Source organism: Camelus ferus, chromosome 16, assembly GCF_009834535.1.
Source record: "Camelus ferus isolate YT-003-E chromosome 16, BCGSAC_Cfer_1.0, whole genome shotgun sequence".
Classification (NCBI taxonomy): domain Eukaryota; kingdom Metazoa; phylum Chordata; class Mammalia; order Artiodactyla; family Camelidae; genus Camelus; species Camelus ferus.
This window is the reverse complement of record NC_045711.1, coordinates 7,568,977-7,590,265: the sequence shown is the minus strand read 5'-3', so window position 1 is coordinate 7,590,265 and position 21,289 is coordinate 7,568,977. Positions and strand designations below refer to the sequence as shown.

The window sequence follows — 21,289 nt, the reverse complement described above, 5'->3', positions numbered from 1 at the left end:
GATCTTCCTTAATAAGGAGATATGAAGTCAGCAGTTTTAGAAGCTGCCAAAATACTCAAGGTGCAAACAGATCTTATCCATGTCTAGGTCTCCAAGTTGGATGATTCTACTCATCAGCCCTAACAGCTTGACTCCATCTGGACTCAAGTGTTGTAGTCCAGCCTGGTTTTCCTGAAGGTGGTTTCTCAATCTCAGTGCTACTGACACTTCAGACTAGATAATTGTTTGTTTGGGGGATTAACCTGTGCATTGTAGTAGGTTTAGCAGTCAGTAGCTCCCCCTCCTCAAAACATAATGATCAATGAATGTCTCTAGACAGTGCCAGATGTTGCCCTGGGAGGTCGGGGGCAATTCACCTAAGGTTGACTGGCTCATTCTCCCGAAGCCATCTCTTAGAGGACTGGAGCATACCATTCCTTGTGGTCCCTGCTGCAATCACTGTGTTATCTTGGAACCAGTGAAATAATCCCTAGGAGTTTCCACTGTGATCTGCCTAGTCATTCCTCATAGTTCCGTACAGTCCACATAGCCCTCAGCGTGGCTCTCCCAGTCCATTCACCAGCTTCCCAACAGCCCCCTGCATCTGAGCATCCTCTGGAGCATTAGTGTTCTTTGTTTCCTTTCTTTAGTATTTTTGCTGGATTTTTCAGCCTCAGCCACACTTCTTTTCTAACTTCACCTTTGAGAGCATTTAAAACACTGTAGGTTCTTATCTGTCCAATTTAGCCTCTAAAATCTCAGCATTTCTCCTAAAGTAATAACTCCTTTCTTTCCACTCATAGCTTCTTCCTTCATTTTTCTTTCCTTTCTAACTGCTTATATTCTTAATGCAAGATCAAAGCCCATATTTTAAACCAACTCCATTCTCCCTTAACTGTGTAAGCAAACCTACCGTAGAAACAGATAGTTCAAGAAAATGGTGTTTTAAGTGTACTTCTTAGCTGAATGCCTAAAGATAACAAACCAGGGACTCAACTCCTCTTTAACCATTATCTGGGTCAGGGTGTCTTAAATCCCTATCATAATCAGCTATGGATTTAAGAAATTGTAGCTTATTTAAGAAATAAGCCCTATGGAACAACAAAAAAAGTCAATTTGAGAGCATTCAGCAGAGAGCCCCAGGAGCCTGTAGCCAAGCTACCTGAATCGAGAGGTGGGTCCTGGGGAAGGAGGGTATAGCTCAGTGGTAGAACATGTGCTTAGCATGCACGAGGTCCTGGGTTCAAGTCCCAGTACTCCCAATATATAATTAATTAATTAATTAATTAAGTTACCTCCCTCAAAACAAACAAAAAAATTCTTAATTAATTTAAAAAAAAGAAGAAGTGAGTCCCTTCCACAGTCCCGTCTCAGGCCTGTGCGATTCCAAACAAGATAAACGAGAACCCCAGATGGATCAGCTGAACTGGTGTTTCCAGTTGCCCAGCACTACCCTACAGACCAGAACCACGCTCTCTCTCGGTCTCTCTGCTCTGGATGGAACCTAGCTGGGGTTTTGCTGTTGTTGTTGTTGTTGTTGTTGTTGTTGTTGTTGTTGTTGTTGTTGTTGTTGTTCTACTTAAAGTCCCAATAATGGCCTCAGCAGCACATTTCCTGCAAGCCATCACCCCCAAACAAGTCAGAAACAAGTCCAGCACTGCCCATCTGCACTAAAGTGGGTCACACCAAGATCTTTACCAAGACCTGTGGTCTCGTGTTCTGGTTCTCTGCTCTCCAGATATTTGTATTTAATCTCAAGGTTTCCAGGGCACTGACTTGTTGGAGATCAGGATTCTAATCCTTCACACCTCTCCTTCACTGACTGGATATCATAAGTACCGACTTCATTGATAACTGGGGAGTACCCACTAAATCCAAAATACACAGCAACTGGGACACTTCACTGCAGAAGCCTAAGCCAGGCTTCCCTCTCCCCTCCTCTGAACTGAAGAGGCAAGCCCAGTGCCACATGACTGTGACTGCCATGCCCCATCACTGCTGGACCTGATTGGCAGCATTAAACAGGAGCCTGGAGTCACGTGCACACAAGAGCAGCAGCCCGCAGCCAGGAAGCCTCCCTCCTATGGGAAACGGCCCAGTGGATGTCCAGCTCCCAGTCTTAGTAAGTCCACCTTTTCCTGGAGGGAAACAGAAGTTAGGGAGTGAAGAGAGAAACCAGACTTGCTCACTCCAGTAGCTGTCACTCATGGCTGTGTCCTCACAGAGAGCACAGGGAGACAGCGGAGATATGGCCCCTTCTCTGCACTGACTCTTTGGACTATCTATACTTTCCCTGTTTTAAGAAAGCTTTACTATGTGCCAGGTGCTATTTTAAGTGTTCTCCCTATAGGAACGCATTGAATCTTTCCAACAAACCTAGGGGAAAGCCAATATGACCACCAGTTTACAGAGAAGGAAATTGAGGCTGAGGGAAATACTTTGAGATTCGAACCAGGTTATGCATCTCACGGTGTTCTTACTCAGTAGCTTTCTTTTAGGTCCTCAAATAAGACATGCTCTTTCTTGACTCAGGACCTTTGTACAAGCTGTGCCTTCTGCCTGCAATAACCTTCTTTCTTTCCCTCAATGAGTTGTTTCCATTCTAGCGTTTAGATTTCAGCTTAACTAGAATGCCTCAATAAATAGCCCTGATCTGATACCTCAGATGAGAGCAATACCCTCGATTCTGGTGGACAGGACTCATCACAACTCTTTTCAGTTTCACTCTCCAGTGCATAGGAAGAAAAACTGGGGGTTGTGGTTTCTGAAATTTTAACAGTAATGTCACTGAGTGATGGAACGGTGGTTGTTTGTTGTTTGGTTGGTTGATTTGTTGTTCTTATTCGTCTGTTTTTGCTTTCTATATTTTCCAAATTGTCCTGTGACTAGATTATACCCCATGTAAGTGGAGTAGTTCCCAGCAATAATGCAGGTTGAGGTATGTCAGTAAGTGTCTGAAGAGACCAGAAGTGAAGATGAGTGGCTTTGTGGAAATCCTTGAGTTGCAAGATCAGAGCGCCAGATGGGTCATCAATGCAAACTGTTACACAGTCCAAGAAAGGTGGGAGAGAAGAGGAAAGCTGAGAGCCCGTGCTGGGGCCAGAAGGGAGGCACAAGGGAGCCTTGGAAAACATCCAATGATATAGGGTAAGACATGGCCAAAGGGAGGCGAGCGATCACGTGGAGCAAGAGCAGCATAGCAGATGGCCGGGAAGGACCACTAAGACCCAAGGACAGATAGATTCTGCCACTTATGCAGCTGTACTTTGGAGGGAGAAACAGTAGTGACCCCTGTTGGAAAGAACTATGGGCGCGGGAAAGCCTAGTTTTCATTCAGGTGAGGAGATGTACTGAGAAGGCCAAGACAGGTCAGTTCTCTTACCTTAGAATAGGGGTCCAGAAAGCATGATGAAAAAGACAAGACAAGGAGGATAGAAGGGCATGGACCCAAGAAGGAGGGGTCTGATTGAGACAGGAAGGAAGGAGCTAAGGATGGCTAGAGTAAGGGTCGGCCCTTGGCACGGGCAGCAGGATTAGCATCATGAAGGACTCAGAAGGCTGGGAAATGGGCGGGGCACACACGGGGCCCGCTCCTTGGGCACACTGTACCTGAGGCAGTCATGCAGGGCCTCAGGTTTCATTTCATGCTCTGTTGTCATGGTATTAAAGTTCTTAATTGTTTTAGAACAAGGTGCCCCACTTTTTCGTTTTTGCACCGAGTCCTACAAATTACATCCCTGGTCCTGGACACAGGTATGAGTAACCAAGGCATCCTGGATGTGGGAGGCTGCTGGGCAGATGGAATCCTGTTGCTGGAGAAGCCTGGAGGTTGATTCATTTAACTGCTGTCTGTTGAAGAGCCCCTATATGTTGAATATTCTGCTAGGTATTGCAGAAGATAAACAGATGAATACAAAGTTGCCTGGGTTCATGCTCTGATTTATAATGAATTTGAGCCATTGCTCTCCTATTCGAAGGGTTTTAGAGCAGCATCAATTAAGGTCATCTTTTGTGAGACACAACTCCAGTGTAATTTTCAGATTTCATGTATATGGACTTCATATGTTTTTGTAAGTGTCTTCAAAGGAAATGGTTCATTAAAATTGATCACTTGATGTGTAAATACCTGACCATTGACCAGCTTTCATAGTATCTACAGCATATTTCATTCCTTGCCAAAAACCGTCTCTTTGGCATTTGAATAATCCTTAGAAATTCAGTATTTAATTACAAGGTTTGGACGATAGTAGCCTGTGAGACATGAAAGGGTATTATGAGTCTGTATTGTCAGCTGACACAGATAGAAATTTGGAAAGAGATGTTTGAAAGTAGAAGATATTCTGAGCCAGATAATATTTTAATGATCCCAAGGGGGAAAGATTTGAGGATAAGCAGAGCTTTAAGACATCTTTGGTGTGAGCCTTTAGTTAAGCAGCTTTTACTCTGCCTTTAAAGAAAATTTTTTTAGCAAGGTTATTACCTCAGAGCTGCTTGTGCAAAAATCAGAGACCTTTCTAGATTCTAAGTGTCAGCTAATCAGACAGAGGTGATGGTGTGCTCTGCTCAAAAAAAAAAAAAAATATAAAACTAGGAGCCAAAGGAGCCAAAAGATCTAAGCTCTGTTTCTTAAACAAAGCTCTGCAGCCCTCTGGACTTCAGCTCACCCATCTGTAAGGAGACATCAGGTGAGAGGACCCCATGTCGTTAACGATGTCACTCTCTACACCAAGCTCTGCTCTGTCCAGCCCAGGTAGCATCTCTGGCCTCCTACAACTTCAGAAATTCAACTTCCCGCAGGGAATTTAAATTTACTGGTAATTTCAATCAAAAGAATTAACCTCCAAGAATGAAAGTTTTTACTGTAGGCTGTGAAAGAAGGAGGTAAAGGAAAATATAAAAGAAAAAGTAGAAAATGACAGTGGTGAGGACAGTGACAAAGCTTAAAAGCTTAAGCCCCACACTGAACACTTCTGCAAAATCCTGGGAAATACTATTCTCACAGCCACATCTGACTTGAGATTCTACTTTAGGACCTTGGGACAATGGAAAAGTCTTACACCACCGAACAGTAAACAGTTTGGGATTGAATGTTAAGCATCCCTGTAATTAAAGGCCCTGCATCCTCCCAGCTGTTAGGAATTTCTCACTGCTTTCCTTTCTCTAAGACTGTGGCCTCCCTGCTGCCCAGCAAGCTTCCTTCAGTTTACTTTAGGAATTTAGTTTCTCTCACTTTCTTTGGTAGCAGAATTTAACTTCCACACCATCTATTCAAGGTCTAGGCCAACTTTGCATTTGCAAATACCCATGAATGTGCTCTGCCAAACAAAAGGCCATCTCCTCTGGGTTTCACTCTTCCCTGGTACAAAAGAATTAGCAGAGTTCTTCCAGGTTCCACCACATGATGCCAAAGGAAGAGTCGAGAGCAGTGGTTCTCAGCCTTGGGAAGGGTGAGGGGAACTGGCCTAACTATGCCCCTCCCAGGGATATCTGGGAATCTCTGGAGACATTTTGGTTATCACAACTGGGGCGGGGGGGGGGTAACACTGGCATCTAGTGAGTAGAGGCCAAGGACACTGTTAAACATCCTTCAATGCGCAGGGACAGTCCCTACAACAAATAAATATCTGATCAGTGCCAAGGTCGAGAAACACTGAAACAGAGAGTGATTTTCCCACTGATATGAATCAATTCATTCCACCTCCCAGAAGGCAGAAGAGGCTAGTCAGTTTGGGTTTTTAATTTTTTTTTTTTTTTTTACCATTCTACATTTGTTTAAAAATAATATACTTGTCTTTGTCGGTTGAAGGGTTTGGAGTATAGAACTCCTAAATGAGATCTGTGTTTCCTAAGGAATAAAGACCTCTGGGTTCCTAGCACTGCTGTTGTCTTTGATAGATTTACCTGTTAGGGTCTTAACAGTTACATGTTCCAATAGCTCATCAGATTCAACAGATCGAAGACTGTGGTTACAGCCTCGGCTTGGGCTCCATCCCTTCTCACCTGAATCTACTGCCTATCCAGTCATTAGGTTCCATCGAAATCTACTCTTCCTCCCATATTCCTCATCTCTGTACTACGCACCCAGTCTCCCCAGAAATCACCTAATCCCTTGTGTCCCACTCACCCCTCATCCAGTTAGCCACCTGGTCCTACAGACTCTCCTTGGTCCCTCATCTATTGATCTATCTACTGGTAGATCTATCATCCATCTATTTAATCCATCTATTTTATCTCTCTAACCTGTCCATCTGTCCACCCATCTTTCTCCTAGGCTGTCACTGACAACACTGACATCTGGGTCAGTTCAATAACTCCTTCTGACTACCCTTCCTTTCTCCAGGCTGACCTGGCTCCCATCCACAGCTGGGCTGTGACCAGGGTGATGTTTTTGACAAAGTCTGTTCATGCTTCCCCTCTATTTTAGAACCCTTTAAATATGCTTCTTGGCTTTGAGGGTGAAGTTCGACCCTTTACCTGGAAGAATGATCTGACTCTCTCTTGCTTATCTCTGTCCCCACCTCTGGTCACTTTTTCACATGGAATCCTTTGGTCTAGCTGCTTTGAGCTATTTAGCATTGCCTTGGCTCCCGTCCTCTCTGGGCCTTTGCACATGCTGTTCTGCTGAGCGTGCCCTACCCTACCTCTTCTTGCTCACACCTGCTCTCCTTGAAATCTCAGTTCTGCCCTGACTCCTCTGGAGAGCTCCCCTGCATCACCTCGGCCATTGCGCCCCAGCGTGTCCCTCCCAGTGCTTCACAGGAAGGGTTCTTCAGTCACATAAATTTGGGATATTACCCCTCCCTGGAATTTATAATAAGTATTAGAATATTAAAAGCTCTGAAAAAGACTATAGTAGAAAGACCTATTTCACTATCTTTAATCCAACATTTCCCAAACTTAACTTGGACATTTAACTTTTTTTCCCCCCACAAACCATTATCAGCCTTCTTTGGAAAAATCTGCTTTAATCTGATTTAGGAAGGACCTCATTTGCCCCTGTAATACCCCAGACCTAACTGTGTCATAGTACTTACCACACGTATCACTGTAATTGTAGTCATTTTCTAGAAGGTCTCCCATGTAAATGCCTAGGTGATAAAATAATAATCACCATGTTTTAGTCAGTGTTATAAGTTCAGTACATGGGTCACATTTAAAATATCTGGTATATGTTGATAAATGAAAATATCATCGGCCCAGAAGGACCATCTACCTCATTGCTGTTGATAGTTAACATCTATTATTTGAATAGAGTGTGCAGTAAAACTGTTTTGCCAAAATATCCCCATATCCAAGACAGAATTCAATTCCTAGTATTGTTGGCATGCTTTCTGGGAGCGCCGTGCTTCTGCGGGTTTCTTACTGCTCTCATCCTGAAGATGAGAGTCTCTCTACCCTTGGTCTGATACGTTAACTTGCCTTCAGCGTAGATGTTTCTGTATTGTTTTGGGAGTCATACTTTAAATTTGTTGCTGTTGCTTTGTGTTTTGTTTTTGAGAAGACCATGCCTAAGGAATGCATCAGTTGTGCTTAACTTGAAAAGAACACTTGTACTCCACATTTGCCAGGAGGAGCCTGAGAACTTGGAGGCCTCCCCCACTCCACTTAGTCGAGGGGTCCTGGGCTAGCAGCCTGTTCACCAGGGCAAGAGTCTTCCTTTCCCTCTCACCACTGGCAGACCCTCTGCTGCTTAGGAGACCCCAGAAACCTCCCTGCCTATGTGCTCAGGGCCCTTCCTTCCTTGTGGGTCGGGAGATCTGGATGTGTGCAGACGAGTAGCCATGGGGAGAGAAAATGCACAAAGTGTTAAAGGTGACTTAGCAGTCTGAAGGTAGAAAAACAACATAATCAGAAACGGTGGCTCTCTGTGAGGTACCCTTAAAGGAAGAAATCAAGAGAACTCTAAAAGCAAATAATACAAATTCCTAGGGAGACTGGAGAAGTTATTACAAAGGAGCAATCTGAGAAAAGGAAAAGAGTTCTTGGAACTCAGAAACATTGCTGAAAACTGAATTAAATATCTTGAAACTTGGAAGAATTATCACGTAGAGAAAAAAAACTTCAAATAAATAGAAATTATGTGTGTAAAGTGACAGCTATGCATGGAGGATACATCCTATTGTAGAGGGTGAATAGGTTCAAGCTTCTTGAAGAGTAATTAGGACTCTCCAACTAATATTAAGCTGCATATACCCTATTATAAAGTACTCACAATTCTAGGAACTGTCCTACCATATTAAGGCATGTGTCTTTAAAAAAAGTTCCAAATGCCTTCTCATTGCAAGCTTACTGTAATAGCAAAAAAATCACAAGCCACCTAAATGTTCATCAGTACTGGGACTGGTTAAATAAATTAGGGCATGAACATAAATGAATTACTATTTAGCCACTAAAAAAAAAATGAGACACATATAGACTGACTTGGAATGTATGTCCACAAAGATACTATTAAGAGAATAAAAGCATATGATAGAGAATTATGTAGCATGACCTTGTTTTGTTGAAAAAATTTTAATGGTATATGAGTATATGTATGAAGATTTGCATATGTATATTTGCTTTCAAAAGCATAAAAAAACAATTTGGAGTGATACCCTCATATACTATTGATACCCTCACATAGTATTACCTCTGGGAAATGAGGCTGCAGTGTTGGGCAAGACGTTTACTTCTTTATATACTTCAGAATAAATCTGTGAGGCTGTGAACTCTTTTAATTCATTTTGGTACTCTTTTGTATTTTCCAAATTTTCTGTAATGAAAATTGCTCACTTAATTAAACATTTTTACTGTGTAAGAGGTAAAAAGAAATCAAAACACAAGAAGCCATTTATAAGTAAACATGGCAGGGCAACGGGAGGGTTCACTGAGTTCTCAGGGCAAAGGCACAGAGTCAAAACCAGGAAAAAAAAACAACAGTGAAATTCCGATACCATAAGAGAAGCAATTGGAAATGTTTATAAAACTCTTAAAACACTAGCCACAAAAAAAAAAAAAGAAATTAAAAAGCTGCTGTTAGCAAAATTATTAACCATCATGAAAAGCCAATCAACTATGACTTTTTAAAGAAGAACTCACTTCGGATCAAATCAAAATCAAATTCAGAGACAAAAGAGGTTGGAGATGGCATGTTTGATAATCATTTAAGGAAAATTTTGATCCAAATGGAAAGTGCAATTCTTTGTAAGGTAATTTTTCAGTTTGCACTCAATAAAGACCATCATAACTATCATATGTTAAGTATTTAGAATGGGCAAGGTGTCTGCCAAGTGCTTTATAGGCATGATTCCTCTTATAAGGAGAGATGCAGGAGCTACTGTCATTTCCATTCTATAGACAAAGGCACTGAGCTACATAAAGATTTGTGTGTGTATGTGTGCTTCCATAAACATGAAACATAACGGTGTGAGGTCACACTGGAGGTCCCTGGAGGAATGCAGACTGAACTCCTGAGCCTCTGATACCACTGCCTCTTCCTTCAGAGTGGGAGCTCTGGGCAGAGATCCTCAGACTCCCAACAACAGCAGCACATAGTCTCGGGTTTTAAAGAACACTTGACCAAAGTAAAAAAAAAAAATCCACCGTTCACCAATTATTATTATTATTATTATTATTATTATTATTATTATTATTACCCAATAATTGGCAATTCTACCTTATATAAAACCTGCATTGGTTTTCTTAAATTAATTTCCCAGGTAATTTAAAAGACTGTTGGTTCCCAGCACTCCTGGGAATATGTGGAATAGAGAATAAGTATCCTTACCATGGCAATAAGCAAATAATTGAAATGAACATAAAATAGAATTAATTCAATATTGAGAATAAGAAAGTGGCAGCCACTTCATCTTGAAACTTATAATCTTGACCATGTAGGAACTAGTTTATTGTGTATTTTAAAGAACAGGTATATAGATTTGACTCCGTGTTATATTATTCAATTATACACACATCCATGCAATTTTTTTTGCGTATTGTAAAAATTTTAAATAGCAGACAACTCAAGCCAAATAGTTCAGTCAGCAGAGAACATTTCAAAATTACTAAGCTGTCTTTTTCTTAACGAGTGTCAATTGTAGGTTACAGATCATAACCAGATGGTATCAACCACAGGAACCAGGGTGAGACATTGAGATTGATGGGTGGTACGGAGAATCCTTTGGTTGGACACTTTGGTCTAGAGATCAGTTGCTCCAGGACCATAAGTTGATATATTTCAGTGATCATCAGAGCACAGGAGACTGGATTTCTAGCAAGGAGATCAGAGAAGGTATCCAAGGGCTTGGGACAAGGTCCATTCCATGTGGACCTGGCAACTGAATCAGGCCCAAGTGCTACCATGACCTGAGAATGGTAACTTGCTGGTCTCGTACACCTTTGGGGAACTAGATATGCCTCACATCTCCCTGCAGTGGGAGCAGAGGCTAGGCTTCCATAATTATAGTCATCCAGGATTGATACCAGAAGTGCCCCATCTATCATGCTCCAAAGACTCCCAAGTGGTGGAGGAATGGACTCTGCTGAAATGTGTGTAGAATAAGGCAAACGGTGGCTGGGTCTGTTGGTTCTCAAAGGAGCCACTTCTTCCTGCCCTGTGCCCTTGATGGTGTTCCTTTGTCTGGAGGGCTGCACTCTCCCCAATTGCCTTCTTAACTCCTACCTTAGGGTAGGAATAGTACCTCTCTACGTGTTATGAGTAATAAGTAAATCAGTGCATATAAAGGCACTTAGGACAGTTCCTGCTGCATTAAGCACTCAGCAGTGTTAGCTCCTATTAGTATTAAATATGAATTTTTCTTCAGAGATTATCCTAACACTTCCCCAACTAGACCTCCCTGATTTCTCTTTCTGGATTGGATCGTCAAAGACCGCCTTCTCTCCTCGCTGACCACCTTGTAATTTTGCGTTATATCATCACATGATCCCTCCAAAAGGTAGAGTTGTCTCTCCAACCAGACAGACATTATCAGGAGGATGTGAAATGTATTATTAGGGCCTAGCACAATGTCCTGCATGTACCAGGCACTCAATAAACATTTAGCAGATAAGTTAATTATTCATTTGAAGGGCTCTCTTTCTCCTTTAAGAGCCCAGATTTTCTTTTTCTAATGTGGAAATAAATTTAGAAAAGCAAAGGCAAGTTTTTAAGGTTTTCAATGGTCTGTGAAACCTCACCACAGTGTTCTTAACAGCTTTATTTATTTTGTACCCCAAGAAAAAAGACTGGTACCACCGCATTGGAAAAAGACATAATGTAGTCTCAAGGATGGCTCTGAATAGTTTGATATTGCTGTGAAATTGTTGCCCAAATGAAGAGCTCTTGTCCGATGAATCTGTGAATAACAGACAGTTTTCTTTGTTAATACTTTTGCATCTAAAGAAGATCCTGTTATTTGAGGCAGTCATAAAAAGTTTTCTCAGTAGGTGAGAACGTTCTAAATTTGTTTCCTAGCAACAAGTTCCTCAAAGGAGCTGAAGGCTTCCCAATTTCAGAAGAATTTTCAGGACACTTTTTTTGCCTGGAGGGGCAAGAACTGGAGGAGAATGTATGTCAGGGGGAGGTCAGAGGAATGTTCCTCACTCCTTCCAGTAAGTGACACACGTGACATCTTGCTGAGTCACACCGTAGGATCCATCTAAAAACTTCAACTCAGTAAAACTGCGTTGCGCACCTAACCTGTATAAAGAACTCTGGAAGAAGGATTATCTCAGTTCTTCCTGAGCCCAGCAGTTCAATAATTTAGTACTTTGCCAATCTAGGAGCCCTGTCCCCAGTCACCTCCATGTTAGTACATGAGGAATTAGATGGCTTGCTAAAATATTTAGGGATTTTCCAATGTGGATTTGGATCTAACTCAAATTATACTCAGCAGTTGGAGGAATGAAGATTTGAGGAATGCCCTCTGGGAGAGAAATTTGGGAAAATGGTACAGCTTTCACTGCCAAGAGTGGAGACATCTTACCCAAATAAAACTGTAGCTACCTTCCTAGCTCCAATTTCATGGACTTATCCTATCTTCTTTTTTTTTTTTTTTTCTTCTCTTCTTCAGGTTTATAACATTTTCTTATTCTTTATTTTTTTTTTAATTGAAGAATAGTCAGTTACAGTGTGTCAGTTTCTGGTGTACAGCACAGTGTCCCAGTCATTCATAGACATTCATATATTTGTTTTCATATTCTTTTTCATTAAAGGTTATTACAAGATACTGAATATAGTTCCCTGTGCTATACAGAAGAAATACGTTTTTAAATCTATTTTTATATATTGTGGGTAACATTTGCAAATCTCAAACTCCCAAATTTATCCCTTTCTACCCCCTTTCCCCCAGTAACCATAAGATTGTTTACTATATCTGTGAGTCTGTTTCTGTTTTTCAGATGATTTCATTAGTGTCCTGTTTTTTTTCCTTTTTTAGATTCCACATATACGTGATATCATATGGTATTTTTCTTTCTCTTTCTGGTTTACTTAGAATAACAATCTCTAGATACATCCATATTGCTGAAAATAGCATTATTTTATGTTTTTTATGGCTAAATAGTATTCCATTATATAAATATACCACAACTTCTTTATCCAGTCATCTGCTGTTAGACATTTCGGTTACTATGTCTTGGCTATTGTATATAGTGCTGCTATGAACATTGGAGTGCATGTATCTTTTTGAATTAGAGTTCCTTCTAGATATATGCCCAGGAGTGGGATTGCTGGATCATATGGTAAGCCTATTTTTAATCTTATGAGGAATCTCCATACTGTTTTCCATAATGGCTGCACCAAATTACATTCCCACCAGCAGCATTAGGAGGGTTCCCTTTTCTCCATACTCTCTCCAGCATTTACCATTTGTGGACTTTTGAATGATGGCCATTCTGACTGGTGTGAGGTAATACCTCATTGTAGTTTTGGTTTGCATTTATCTGATAATTAGCAATATTGAGTATTTTTTCATGTGCCTATTGGCCATTTGTATGTCTTCATTGGAGAATTGCTTATTTAGATCTTCTGCCCATTTTTGGATTGGGTTTGTTTTGTTTTGTTTTGTTATTAAGTTGTATGAGCTGTTTACATATTCTGGAAATTAAGGCTTTGTCAGTTGCATCATTTGCAAATATTTTCTCCCATTCCATAGGGTGTCATTTTGTTTTACTTACGGTTTCCTTTGCTATGCAAAAGCTTATAAGTTTAATTAGGTCCCATTTGTTCTTTTGCTTTTTTTTTTTTTTTTTTTTTTCCCCCTATTGCCTGGGTAGACTGTCCTAGGAGAACATTGCTAGGATTAATGTTAGAGAATGTTTTGCCTATGTTTTCTTCTAGGAGTTTTATTATGTCTTGTCTTATATTTAAGTCTTTCAGCCATTTTGAGTTTATTTTTGTGTATGGTGTGAGGGAGCATTCTAACTTCAGTGATTTACATGCTACTGTCCAGTTTTCCCAACACCACTTTGCTAAAGAGACTCTTTTCTCCATTGTGTATTCTTGTCTCCATTGTCAAAGACTAATTGACCATGGGTCTGTGGGTTTATTTCTGGGCTCTCTATTCTTTTCCATTGATCGATATGTCTGTTTTTATGTCAATACCATGCTGTTTTGATTACTGTAGTTTTGTAATATTGTCTGAAGTCTGAGAGGATTATTCCTCTAGCTTCATTCTTTTTCTTCAATATTATCTTGACAATTCTGGATCTTTTGTGATTCCATATAATTTTAGGACTATTTGTTGTAGTTCTATGAAAAATGTCATAGGTAACTTGATAAGGATCACTTAAATCTGTAGATTGCCTTGGGCAGTATGGCCATTTTAGCAATATTGATTTCTTCCAATCCAAGAGCATGGGATATCTTTCCATTTCTTTAATTCATCTTTAATTTCTTTAATCAATGTTTTGTAGTTCTCCATAGATAAGTCTTTTACTTCCTTGGTCAGATTTATTCCTAAGTATTATATTGTTTTGGATGTGACTTTAAAAGGGATTGTTTCTTTCTTTTTTTGCTATTTTACTGTTAGTGTAAAGAAATGCAACTGATTTCTGTCTGTACTATCTTCTTAATTTGGCTTTCCAAATCAGCCTTCTGATAATAATAATAACAGTAACAGTAATAACACCAGGTAACACTGAGTCCCTACCATGAGCCAGCCTTATGTTACTATGTTACTGTTTTCCATATATTATCTTATTTAGCCTTTACAACAGTTCTTTGAAATAGCCATTATTATTGTTTCTCTCAAGCCCAGAGCATAGAATCTGTTTGCCAAAGTCACACTATTACTAAAAATGGAAGAGCTTGGAAAAATATTGCTCACTGAAGTGACTAATCTGACTTATCCAGACCCATGTGGGTGGCATGGCAAGGTCTTTTTGTAGGTCTGAGGACACAGTGACTTAGATGCTCAGTCTGGGAAATGACCAGAGCTGTTTGAATCTCAGAATACAAGTAGTTCCTATCAATCATAAGGACTTGCCTGCCATCCCCAATTAAACCCACTACCCTGAAAACTTTCCCTTTGGATATAACCACAATAGATCCAAAAAAAAAAAAAATGGATTTGGAAGCAAGCTCAATTTTCTGGTGGGATGCCACACTGAAGAAATTACCTACACAACTGGCAAACTCCTAAGCATAGGTACAGTCTAATTTTTCCTCTCCTTTCACTGCCATCTTGAGTAAAGAGAAAGTTGGCATTGACTTTAATCCCCACCTCCCACTACTCCCCAGGAAAGCTTTTTACTTCTTGGAAAAGAAAACTTGTCCATTTGCCCCAATCAACATGAATTGAGGAAAATGATAATTTTTAGGAGGAGTTTCACTTAATGGAACAAAGTGTCAGAACTGGGCCTTTGAGAACAAGATGAAATGTCAGTATGAACCAGAAGCATGAGGATGATGCGTCTGAGCCGTTGGCACATGCAGCTAGACCCTTCATATTTCTCGTAGCTGGGGATCAGACCTGGGAGACTAAATAAGCATCAAGTGATCTTGAAATTCTAGGATGTTCAGGGGCAGAGAGCTGAGCGTGCGGTTGACTTATGTCCTTTCTTTGTGGGCTACAGCTCCCTGTACCCCCAAGAAGAGTTTCCCAAGAGAAATAATTTCATCTCTAGGCTTCTCATTTTTCCAATCAGTGATAACAGCTTCATAAGCAATTCAATGCCTTTTTCACTTTAAATTGGTTACTGGACATTTTTTTAACATACTTTTTTCTCTCTTTGTTTCAGAGACTGCCCTTTAAAGACCGGCATTTCACCTGCAGCAAAATGTAAGTACATTTCTTCCTTGAAATGGTACCTACTTCTCAGCTATAATTCCTAAAATCTCCTAATCTTTAAGGCTCCCATCTCCCATTGCTGCATTTTTAAAGTCTGGCTCAATAAAGACAGTGCCAGTTTGAATTTGATATTTCACGCTATCGATTTATATAACATCGTGGAGCATTTTATAAACTGTTTGGGAAACAGATTGTGGTTGTGACTAGGTTGCATCAAAAAAGCTAGAAAAAAAGTAAAAGGAAAAAATTAGGTAATATTCTTTCAAACTTTATGACCCAAACCTTTGAATATTCAGGTTCTCTGAAATGACTGATTTATTTCTCTTTGCCCAGTCGCTTGTCACAGTCACAGACTATTTCATGCTTAACAGCATGGTAGTTATTGTAATAATTCCTTCGTGTGTGTACTGCATTTCTGCCACTCTTTAAACCAGTGTTCTTTCTAGAATGAATCTCCTGTGTATTATATTTCTTTCCTCTTGGTACTCCCAGTGTCCCTACCCAAATTACTAACACCCTCTATCCTAAAAGACCAAATAAAATTACACCAAGTCTGAACCAAAAGTTCTGGTAAAATATTGCCTCTGGGAATTAAGATGTAATCTTTTCTCTTCTTTTTTTTTTAAATGAAATGTGTATAATGATTTTAACCAGAAAATATGAACATCCCATCTGTCTCTGAAATAATTTGATAATATCCAAATTCAAAAAAAAAAAACAAAACAACAACAGGATATGTGTGGATTCAATATAAAAACTCTAGCTATTCAAAAGTAGCTTAAATGTCAGTGAGTTTCTTGTTACTGCCGATAAGTCTGCAGCAGATCAACAACCATAATAAGGTAGACGATGAATCCAGGTAAACCAAGGAGACTCCATCAGCTCTCAGCTCCTGATTTATGCAGAATTTCTAATGGAGGTTGCATCTCAGCAGTCACTGAAGCATTTAATTAGACAGTCTTGGACCCAAGGGAATCCAGAGGTCTCACCTGAATTCTACATACTATACACGTTCTAATGAATTCTCTCCTGAATCATCCAGTCCCTGAGAAAATGATGTGTTCAGCTGAACTGTTAGAAAAACTTAATTTTTACTGACTTCCCTAGATGCTGGTTTTCGTTGGTTCTCTAGAGTAAATTGATCTCACTGCTATTCCCCCAAATATTCAAACATCAGCACAGGAAACATCACCCTTAAAATCATTCAAATTTTATGTCAAAGTATTATGCAGTCCCTGGAATCCTGTAAAATGTCAAGCTCTGTATTATATTGCTTTGTCTTTACTGCATTATCAAGACACCTGCATGTTATGAATGTTTTAAGCAGCTTTTACCAATGAAGTCATGTTAGATTTTATGAGCAGCCTCCCTTTTCATGTGCTGTCATATTTTGTTTGTGCAAATGTTAATTTTTCACTGTATTCTGTCTTTTGAACACAGAACACCATTCAGAGGAGACCACCTGTGTTTCCTTTCCTGCATATTCATATTTGGTAGCTCTTTGTCATACTGTTTCTGCCTATTTAGGTTTCTACTGCTTTTAAGTGATTTAATGTTAAGTAGTAAAAAAAAAAATGGTTGGTATGTGTTCATGGTGAAAATTAGATGAAATTAGGCAATTTAAGGCAGCATTTTGAATCATATGCAAATATATAACTATAAATGTGTGTGTGTGTGTGTGTGTGTGTGTGTATATATATATATATATGACAATTACCTCAAGATCTCTTTATCAAAATTTCACTTGAAAGCACTTTTTACCTCCCATCTCTGGGGGAAGTCTAGTTATTTCACCTTAGGTCAATTTGTGATCACTTTATTTTTTACATTTTTTTTCTCAAGGACATAGAAATTACCTGGTGACCTATTTAATTCTTAAATATTCTTAGTAAACTTGCACTGGAATTTTACACTGTCCAGACAAAATGCTTCCCCATGGCATCTCTGAGCAACTGGTGCAAAGTTGGTCTGACCTACGGAGTCATGGAAATGCATTAAAATCACCAGACAATTGTGACTTGGGGTCATTTTGGCAGCCTGACTCATTGGGTCCCTCTGGAGTTACCCCTGTGTCCTGATGATGACTGTATTATGCAGTCCATGCAAAGGGAGAACCACCTAATCAGCGCTCTGTTCAGACGAGGCTTCCATCCACAGTGAGTGGCAGGAGGCTGTCCAAGTCAAAGTCCTGAAATGTGTACGCGCCCCGTAAAACCCCCACCCCACTGATGGAGGAAAGCCTTAGCTAAGCAGGAAGGTATGCCCCCTTGGAGAAAAAGGACAGATGATGGAAGGAACTCAGGAGTAAAAATCAGAAGGTGCATGTCTGAGTCCCAGATCACTACCAGCGACTGGTATGATTTTGAGAATTTTAGTTAATCCCTCATTTTCGAAATGTCTTTATTATGGGGTCGGCGGGGAGAGTAGGAAGAAAAACATTTTCCTGCCTCCATCAAAGGCTGGTTGCGATAATAACGTTAGCTTTTCGAAAAGATTTTACCATCTAAAAATGCTTTAGATCTTGGGATTCTTATTAGGTTATTGGAGGCTCTTTCTGTTTTAGTGGGAGTCACTGGGACTCTGGGAGCAACCTTTGGGCCCTTACATCAATACTACACAATAGAAGAAAAAGAACCATATTGGGCTAGATCATGCCCCTGGCAGGAAGTATATCCACGTTTTTTGTTTCCTTTCAACAACACATATTCTTTGGGACCACTGCCTCTGGTGGAAGGGAATGGTCTTCTGGGTGGTATGGGTGAGAAAGTTGCCAAACAAACCTGAATTATCCAGAGGCCTGTAAAATTCACAATTGCTTTTTAAGAGGCCTGGTGATATTGTGCGTTCCTTTCGATTTTTGGCAGTAACGATTTTCTGCAATTTGTGGTTTTGCAATTTCTCTTTACACAGACAACACTCTGGCTCTCATTCAATGCCCCACTGGTTGGAGGCAAGGCGGAGTGGGAAGAGAGAGATTCCCTGGGGCTCTGACCACTTCAGAAAGAGAAGAAAATGTTAATGAAATAAGTCAGAAAGAATGCTTGAGACTCGTGAAAGCTGGTTGTTTAGCGGGGAAGAAACAGCTTTTAATAAATTGCATGGTGTGGTTGGGATTTTATCTGGGGCTTTCATCAACCAGGCAAAGGTCTGTTCCCCTTAACTCTTCTTGACTCTCTGCAGAGCTTTGTCCGGATTGCCATCTCAATCTCTTTTTTTCTTTTCTTCCTGTATTCAACAAGCCTAGAGCTGTCTGTTCTACTGGCTCCCCTCAGCATCTTCTGGCCTTGATGGGGTTCTTTTTAAATAGTCCATCTTTAGGTGTCCACTTGCCAATTACATTAACCTGGTTTGTGTAAATTACCTAAAGAGCCACATGCCAGAATTCTTGCCTTCGTCTCTTTGTAGAGGGAGCTCTGTGTTCCGTACTGCAGAGGCAGTGCGTGGATGTAGCCTTGATCTACGTGCGAGTAATTTGTCTTGTTTCTATTCATCACCCCTGGAAAGGCTTTGCTGACTTGTGTTTGCTTTTCTTCTGAGTGCCAGGCACTGTGCTGAAGGACTTAAAGGTGCATCCAGCGTGAACCATGTATTCCCTCCCTATTCGCTTCTTTGTAGCAAAATAACCCCCTGTTCTCCAGGGAGTAGACATCCCAGGGCTTATACCCTTAGTTCCCAGGATTTCTATGCATAAAGGCGATTGGTCTGGCCACTTATTTCTTCTCTTTTCATCACCTAAATGTCGCTGCTCCTTTTGCTTCTAGAAAAAAATATAAAGATAATTGCTACTCATAGGTTAATTGTATCATTTTCAAATATTTAGGGGAAAATATGATCTTCCTGTGTGTGTCCTAAAGGTGCAGGGAATTGTTTGTGTTAAGTCATTATAAATCATGGGGTTTTAATTTCAGAAGATGCTTCCAACATGATGCAGTTCAACAGCACACCCCAAGCGTCCTCCTCACAACATCCTCTCTAGGAGCCCTTTCTCTAGCCTGTGGAAACCCAATCTGTTTTTTAATAGCTCAACTCTTCCAACTTTCTTTTGCTAACCTGAGATAACCTTCAGGTGGTTTGTGCTAGTTTTGCCTTCTGGAGCAGCTCAGAAGTCCATTCCTCCTTCCACATGACAACCCTCCAAATATTTTGGAATCTGATCCCCTATACTCTTGGAGTCTTCCTTGTCCAGGCTAAACATCCTCAGTTCCTTCAGCCATTCTTCATATGACTCGGTGTAGTTACGCTTTTCCATTTGTCTCAGTCACATTTTTCAATGTCCCTCTTAAAATGTTACAGCCTGAACTAGAAAGAATACTGCCAAGATGGCTGACCACTGCAGAGCTCCAAGAGAAAAAAAAAAAAAAAAGAACCTCTTTCTGGACATGTTATTTCTATTACTATAACCTAAGAGCACATCACAAATTTTAATAGCATTTTAGTCCTGAAGTTAATCCTAAAACTTCTAGCAATGTTATATAGAAGCTGTTATGAAAAACAGATTCTTTTTCCAGTCCTATATTTATGCATTCGGTTTTGAAGATGCAAACCTTTACATTTATTCTGGTGACAGTGATTAGTTTCAGAATATTGGTGGAAACTGTTAGGAGCTCCTTGAATTTGAATTATTTCAAATCCTGTCCCAGTTTTGGGTCATACTTGATTTACCTCTCAACTTCATTCAAGAGATTGATTAAAAAAAAAAAGAAAAAAGAGTGAATATCTGGATTTTAGCTCCTCAAATGTGGAATCATGTTTTATCAATCTTTATCTGTCCTGGGACATTTGTTAAACAACCAGATGCTCAATAAATGCTTTTATGAAATCAGTCAATAAAATCAAATACAGGCAGCTTTCCAATACCCTGACACAGAACCATCTAAAAATTTACAAACCAAGAACAAGATGAGTTTTAAGCTATATTGCTAATGCTTGGTGATTTTGTAGCACTGCAGTGTGACCCTCAGGGCTAGGTTGCCTGGATTCTAATTGTACTAGACTTTGCTAGCTACATCCTTTGGAGCAATTTTCTCCACCTCTCTGGGTCTATTTCCTGATTTGTAATGTAATGATTATAAATTTTTTGCATCTGCCTCATTTGGTTGTTGTGATGATTAAGTGAATTAATCCATGTAAAGAATTTGGAATAGCTACCAATAATATAAAAATAACAATGAATAGTAGTAATAATTGTATTATTTCTTTGTTGTTATTTTCAAGACACGCTACTAATTACCCCATCCTAAGAGGAACAAAGGCAAGTTTGGCATAATTTGTTCATAGTGAACTCATATTAACTCCAGATAATAATACAGTAACGATCTTATCAAAATGCTGTGTGACCTAAATCGAACTCAACTGCTTCATGCCCATCAAAGTGCAGATATGTATTAAAAGAAATACAGTCATCTAAAAAGGAGTGAAAATAATGTGAATTTTTACTAAATTCCCTCAAAGAGGAATTACATCACATTCCACAGCAAAATATTCTATAGATCTTCTTTATCCAAATTCCTCATAGTAGCTGCTCAGAAATTTTGCCTCTCTCTTCCTGCTGCTTGTATAACAAGATCCTAGCTTGTGTTGCTTTTTCTTCTCACTTACATCTTCTCTCTTAACACATGCCCAGTTCTCCAGGCTTAATAAATTTACTAGTCTATTATTTTCTGTTTCCATTTCTTGTATAATTTCAATGTGGCCTTTCCAGGCTGCTTCTGGAAAAAATTATATATATATATATATAAAATTATATTACATATATAGTATAAATCTGTGTGTGTGTGTATATATGTGTGTGTGTGTATATATATATACATATATATATACTTAGTATAAATCTTACTGATGTAATAGATGTGTAGCACACAATTTACAAATAATAATAAAATATGCAATACTCTTTATTGTAAATTCCATACAGCCAACTGATTCTCACAGTACACTTTCATTGATTTTTGCTGAACTCTTGTACCTGTAGCCAACCTATGGCTATAACTGATGAATAAATGTAGTCTACATATAAATGTGGTTGATTTTTTAATTTATGT

At 39.6% G+C, this 21,289-nt stretch overlaps 1 protein-coding gene across 1 annotated transcript in view; it reads left to right on the top strand.

Annotated features, from left to right (window-relative positions):
- Window positions 1-21,289, top strand: part of ANKFN1 (ankyrin repeat and fibronectin type III domain containing 1) — a 289,687-nt gene that overhangs the window by 48,588 nt on the left and 219,810 nt on the right. The window contains exon 2 of the mRNA XM_032498452.1: window positions 15,199-15,239. Within this exon, the coding sequence (XP_032354343.1) occupies window positions 15,199-15,239 (41 nt within the window). The remainder of the gene's footprint in view (window positions 1-15,198; window positions 15,240-21,289) is intronic.